The following is a 6,657-nucleotide window of genomic DNA, read 5'->3' as shown; positions in this document are numbered from 1 at the left end:
CATGAGACTCCTTCGAGTTCTTCGGCCCATCTACCCTTTTTGGCGTCCAATAGTTTCTTAAGCCCATCGAGGATGGTCTTGTTAATTGTTTCGGCTTGGCCGTTGCATTGTGGGTATCTAGGAGTCGATTTGGTAAGTCTTATCTTCCACTTTTCGCAGAATGCCTCGAATCTGGTTGAAATAAATTGGGATCCGTTGTCCCTTTTGATTTCGTATGGGACACCATGTCTGCAGACGATGTTTCTCCACACGAAGCTTTCGAGTTGGGTGTCTTTGATGCTTGCGTAGGAGTCAGCTTTGACCCATTTTGAGAAGAAATCCGTCAAAACTAACAAGAATCGTTTTTGCTTTGACCTGTGCATGAGTCCGACTATGTCCATCGACCATCGCATGAGTGGATATGGTGCCGAGATCGACGAGAGAACCTCTGCCAGCTGATGGATAGTAGGAGCATGAGTCTGGCATTTTTCGCATTTTCGCGCAAACTTCTCGCAATCTTTGATCATCGTTGGCCAATAGTGTCCATGGCATTTGATTTTGACTGCGAGGGATCTTCCGCCAGAATGGTTTCCGCATTATCCAGAGTGGACTTCTTCCATTATCCTTCATTATTTCTCTCCTTCTACGCAGGTCATGAGTGGCCCGGAAAATTTCCACTTGTAGATTTCTCCGTCGACCAAGACGTATCGCGCGGATTGGGTCTTAATCTTTCGGGCTGCCCATTTTTCTGCTGGGAGTTTCCCGTCGGCGATGTATGCGAGGATTGTTTCTGTCCAAGGTTTCTTGAATCCATACTTGAACTGCTCTGGATAATGCGTCGCCTGGACATCGACTTCGTCGGGATCACCGTCGGGTGAATCGATTAAGTTTATAATGACAGGCGGCCCGATGCTAGGATGCTCTATGAACTCTACAGGAATTACCCTGCTCAGACCTGGATCTGAACTAGATGCCAAGGCGGCTAGGGCGTCGGCCTGTGCGTTTTTGGCACGAGGAATCCGGGTGAGAGCGAATTGGTCGAAACTTTGAGCCAAGTTTTCAACAAGTTTCAAGTAAGCTTCCATTCTCTCCTCCCTTGCTTCGTATTCCCCGTTGTATTGGCTTGCCACAAGTTGGGAATCACAATAGGCGTGAATGCTGTGTATCTTTAGGCCCTGAGCCAATCGTAAGCCTGCGATTAGGGCTTCGTACTCGGCTTCATTGTTTGAGGCGTAGAATACTAGTCGGAATGACTGTTCCAGTACTTCCCCAGTTGGCGACGTGAGTCTGATCCTGATCCCGGAGCCCTGTTTGGATGAGGATCCGTCGACGTGGAGGGTCTAGGTCGAATCGGGTTCTTGGTTAGTCGTGTGCCCTGTTGGGAGTTCTACTAAGAAATCGGCGAGTACTTGCGATTTTGCGCAAGCTTTTTCTCGGTGCTCGATGTCGTACTCGCTCAGCTCGATTGCCCATTTTGCTAACCTACCGGATTAACTGGGGCTATGCAGGATCGTCCGCAGGGGGAATGACGTGAGTACTACGACTGTATGGGACTGGAAATACGGCCTTAGCTTCCGTGCTTACATTACGAATTCAAGCGCCAGTTTTTCCATCATCGGATAACGCATTTCTGCGTCGAGCAAAGTTTTGCTTCCGTAAAAGATGGGCTTTTGCCCGCTACGTTCTTCTCGGATAAGGACGCCGCTCACATCCGTGACTGATACTGCGATGTACATGAATAGTGGTTCTCCTTCTACGGGTTTTGCGAGCACCGGGGGAGTGGCTAAGAAGTATTTCAGCTGTTGGAACGCTTTTTCGCATTGTTCAGTTCTCTCGAATTTCTTATTCCTCTTTAGGGTGTCGTAGAAAGGCAAATATTTATCCGTTGATCGCGAGATAAAGCGGTTGAGCGCTGTGACTCTCCCGGTTAATCTCTGTACCTCTCGCTTCGTTCTCGGGGATGCCTTTTTGATTAGCACGGTGATCTTTTTAGGGAATTCTCCTGATGCTACTGCGAACCGACACTTAGTGGGGTTAAGTTTCATATTGTGTAGGTTTAGCCTTTCGAAGCACTCTTGGAGGTGAGTGATATGATCCTGCTCTTCGAGGGATTTCATGAGCATGTCATCAATGTACACCTCCATTGGATTCCAATGAACATACGATTGACGAGTCGTTGATAAGTTGCACCAACATTCTTAAGACCGAACGGCATCACTTTGTAGCAGTAAGTGCTGCGGTCAGTAATGAATGCGGTTTTCCTCTTGATCGTCAGGGTTCATCACGATTTGATTATACCCGGAGAATGCGTCCATAAAGGATACGAGTTTGTTCCCTGCCGTTGCTTCGACTAATCGATCGATGTGTGGCAATGGGAAGCTATCCATTGGACATGCCTTATTGAGATCGGTGAAATCGACGCACCCTCGCCACTTTCCGTTTTTCTTTTTGACAACGACCGGGTTAGTGAGCCACTCGGGATACCTCACTTCTGTTATGGATCCGACTTTGAGGAGTGTTTTTACCTCGTCGTTAACCGTACCTGCGCGTTTGGGTCCCAACTTTTGTCTCTTTTGTTTGACAGGTTTAAAAGTTGGGTTAACGTTCAGCTCGTGACATGTGACCATGATGTCAATCCCAGGCATATCCTTTGCGGCCCATGTGACCGTGTGCAAGTTATTTTTTAAGACAAGCTATGAACTCGGTTTTTAGAAACTCACTGAGGTTCGCGCCGATCTCCATGCAGCGAACTGGGAATGTTTCGTCTAAGCATACCGAAATTACGGGCTCGCAGGTCGGCTCGCGTTTCTCTTCCAAAGCTTCGGCTAATCGTGACTACCATAATATTTCAGTCATATCTTGTACTAGGGCGTTGTAAACGACATACGATTTCTTTTTCTTTCGAAGCAGAAACTCGGCCGATGGGTTTTTTGGTTTCAATTCCGGAGCGAAGCAGACTCGCGAGATTCTCCGATCTCCTCAGATGGTCTCGATCCCGCGAGGGGTTGGGAATTTGAGACACATGTGGTATGTTGACGGGATTGCTTACATGGAATTCAGCCACGGAGTTCCTATGCGTTATATGATGTGGGTCGATTGATGACCAAGAACTCCATGATTTTCGTCATGCTGCCGGCTTTAACCGAGAGGTTGATTGTGCCGAGGGTCATTGTAGCTTCTCCCGAGAGTCCTACTATCGGGTTTGAATCTTCCATGATTTTGGATGGATTGTTTTTCATTCTTTCGAGGGTGTTTTTGAAGATGATATCGGCCGAGCTTCCGGTGTCGACCAATATCCTTGCGACATCGATATTCTGGATTGTCAGCTCAACGACAAGGAGATCGTTGAGAGGTTTGATCGGATCGATCATTGCTCTTTCCTTGAAGGAGATGACATTGCTACCTGTTTGATTAGGCATATCGTGTCTCAGTCGTTTTGTGGTTCTTGAGTTAGAGAATCCGATCCCCCCCCTCCTTCTAGCGCCAAACTGTGGGAACCGAAATTTGCACTATCGATTTTCCGTAAAATAAGGAAAGATAGAAACTCTAAATTTCCTAAAGGTCCCAGATTATCTGCGTAAACCACGAAAAACGAAAGAGACAAAGATAACAGAATATCGAAAGTAAATTGCACAGCGGCGTATTATTGATTGATAAAAGAACGAGGTTACATGATTTGCGAGAGATAAATCGGACAGAGTTTCGCTAGCCAAGTTAATCTTAGAACAAGAACAAAAAGAGTCTAAGTTAAATCGAGCAGCCTAAATTCTAAGTTATCCTAAGCTAGCAGAGGTCTAAAAATCTCTCTCTCTCGCCCCTGGCTTTAGCTCCTCTTATATATCCTTCTAAGTCGGTTCCCCCTTCCTTTTTTGCCTTTGGTTGAGTTTATCACTTCGCGGAAACTTTCTATTTTCCTTCGATCTTTTGTGTTTATCCTTTGGAAAATTAGCATTTATCTCCCGAACTTCACATTTATCTTCTCCTACACATAAAAGATAAACCGTCATATCGATTGGGCTTGATTTTGTACAAGGTCGCGAGTGGGCTGTTAGCCTCGTTCCGGGCCTTTTCGGGCTGTTTCTCGGCTTAAGCGTTTTTCACGACTTATCGAAGAGCTCTCTCGAAATGACGTCGATTCCGAAGAAAGCCTGGATTTCTCATACGATTTAGGCAGTTCAAGATGTTTAGTTAACCGTCGCCGTTTCATACGATAAATTTGAACTTCATACGAGAAAAAGAGTTCTTGCGGTTTTTAAAGTCGTAAAGTTCCAACGACGGCTCTGATCGAAGTGAGACAAGAGCAAGTTTGATCAAATTTCGGGGAGGAAGCTTTGCGAGCGGGATGAGAACAGCATGAACGTCCCAGCTCGGCCATCCGCCAAACTGGACTAGTCCAGCTCGGCGGATGGCCGAGCTGGTCGTGTGGTCGATTCAGCTCGGCCATCCGCCGAACTGGGCTGGTCCAGCTCGGCGGATGGCCGAGCTGGTCCCGTGGTCGATCCACCTCGGGCATCCGCTAAACTGGACTGGTCCAGCTCGGCGGATGGCCGAGCTGGTCGCGTATTCGATCCAGTTCGGCCATTCGCCAAACTGGATTGGATCAGTTCGTCGAACGGATGAGCTGGACTGTTTGATTTTGGTTCCGGGGTTCATCTTTCGTTGAAGCTTATGCTCGGGAATTTTTGTCGAGAGTGTGTCGAAAAAGACTTCGTGAGGAAAGGTGATTTTAGATGCTGATTTCGAGATAACCGTTTTTCACCCCAACAGTTATAGTTTAAGACCTAATCGCAAGATATCTGAGGAACAAAGTTCTCAAAACAACAAATCACCTTTTCTACATCAAAATTCATATTTATTAAACTAATCTGAATATGTTAGAGCAAACTCATGGTTGGATCTTCATGTTGAGTATCCAAACCATAAAGTAATATTATTATAATTTTTTTATTAATGAATTAAACTTTAAACTTAAAATAAAAACAACTGATCTATAGGTTGACAACTATCTATTGGATTTATAAAGAGGTGGTTAAAGGTTGTAAAATAAGAAGCCGTATCTGACATACTTTTCATTCTACCATTTTTTTCCTAATATATTTTTATGATACTCTACCTAGAATCTCATGGTTGGAGGTTCTTGTTGGGGTCGAAAACGGTTTCGACGAAGTTAACGTCCAAATCCCCGAAGAAAAAAACAAAAAAAACCTTCTTCGACGAATAGTTTTTCGAAATAGATTCTTCCTTACGAAAAGCATTGCGGAGGAAACAAGAGTCATCGGACAAAAGCTCGAGAAGGGTCGCTACGCAGCGACCGAACGCGTGTTCCGATTGGTCATTACGTAGCGACCACACTTCGATGCTATCTCCCGAAGACCGTAGCGAACCCATTTCACGTTCCCCACCATTCTAAGTTATCGATCAAACTTTACCGTAAAAAATGCGGAAAGTTCGTTATTTATCGAAAGAAGTCGTAATAAACGCTTCAAGTTAGAAGACAGCCCAAAAGGACCTAGGACATGACTCGAGGCCCGACTTACGATTTCTTAACCAACAGCCCGTGAGCCGCATAGCGGTTTACGCTTGGCTCGCAAGGAAAGATAAATGTCAAGTTTCCACGGATAAATACGAAATTTTGAAGATAAATACGAAGATCGGAAAAAATGGAATATCTCCATTTTATGCTATGACGGCTTAAGGGCAGAAGAGTAAAAGCCTAAACCGACCTTGGAGCTAGTATATAAGGAGTCCTAGGCGAGAGGCATGGGGAGAACTTTTTAGATTCGGAATTCTCTGCACTTAAAAACTTTAGGCTTTATTCTCGACAAGTTCGGTTTCTATGACTGGCACTCAATTACTAGAGGACTTGCCCAGGCAGTTCGATCTCTTGTCTAGCTCTATCAATTGAGCTATGTTCAGCTTGATCCTCGAAAGGGGTACGTAGGCAGCCTTTAACAAGGTTCAGTCCGAAATCAATCAAAAAAACCTATTTTGTATCTTTTTCGTCTTTTGTTATCGAGCTGCGACTCAATTAGGTTTGAGCTTTTAGGCCGCTAGAACTAGGTAACTCGCTGACAGCCTTTGCGGCCAAAGCTTTAATTATCTCTTGTAATGATCACAACGCTCTTACGTAGACTCGAAATAAGATTTACTGTTTTCTCTAAACTCGTTTGTTATCTTTTCACGATTTCCGCATATATTTGGTCACTTGTCGTTGGCTCTCGCAGAGATCCGGTACCTCTGGAAAATTAGGGTTTTCTTAGTTTCCTAATTTAAACGTGTAAATCGACAGTGCAAATTTCGGTTCCCACAAGGTTACTTTCATCTTTTGTTATTTAAGGAGGAGAGATTGTTAGGGAAGAGTATCAAGAGGTTTGATCAATATTGTAAAGAGTGGGAAGAGAACCTTAGGGATAATTTCTCTCAGTCTGTATACGTTTTGATCAGATCAATACAATCTCTATTTCTCATAACAAAGTGATTGAGCATCTATGAGGGAATCCACATTCATAGAGAGATCAACAATAGCCTCTTGACGATAATGTGGAGGTCTAGGAACCGAATCAATGATCCAGTTGAGCAGTCAAAGCCGGAACCGTTAAAAAAGTCACAGAGTTTCTAGTCGTTGACCGTCCCGCATCTTACAACGTTATCATGGGAATGCCATGGTTGAACACCATG

The 6,657-nt window shown here is 44.8% G+C and overlaps 1 protein-coding gene across 1 annotated transcript; it reads right to left on the bottom strand.

The window, feature by feature from the left end:
• Nucleotides 1–608: 608 nt before the first annotated feature.
• LOC106324106 lies at nt 609–2,123 on the bottom strand. The gene is made up of 3 exons (XM_013762125.1): nt 1,564–2,123; nt 1,389–1,461; nt 609–1,286 (listed from the first exon to the last, which is right to left on the bottom strand). The coding sequence occupies exons 1-3, from the start codon at nt 2,121–2,123 to the stop codon at nt 609–611; spliced, it is 1,311 nt and encodes a 436-aa protein (XP_013617579.1).
• Nucleotides 2,124–6,657: the final 4,534 nt, after the last annotated feature.

The sequence above is a fragment of the Brassica oleracea genome, chromosome C2 (genome assembly GCF_000695525.1).
Source record: "Brassica oleracea var. oleracea cultivar TO1000 chromosome C2, BOL, whole genome shotgun sequence".
NCBI classification, from domain to species: Eukaryota; Viridiplantae; Streptophyta; class Magnoliopsida; order Brassicales; family Brassicaceae; genus Brassica; species Brassica oleracea.
This window is presented reverse-complemented; position numbering and strand designations above follow the sequence as displayed.

What these genes read in the sequence shown, in the direction of transcription:
- LOC106324106 (XM_013762125.1), bottom strand. Translation starts at nt 2,123, where the DNA reads ATGGAGGTGTACATTGATGACATGCTCATGAAATCCCTCGAAGAGCAG. An exon ending in CTGGCGCTTGAATTCGTAAT is followed by an intron (nt 1,462 to 1,563) that starts GTAAGCACGGAA and finishes TTAATCCGGTAG; the next exon opens with GTTAGCAAAATGGGCAATCG. An exon ending in AAGCTTGCGCAAAATCGCAA is followed by an intron (nt 1,287 to 1,388) that starts GTACTCGCCGAT and finishes TCATCCAAACAG; the next exon opens with GGCTCCGGGATCAGGATCAG.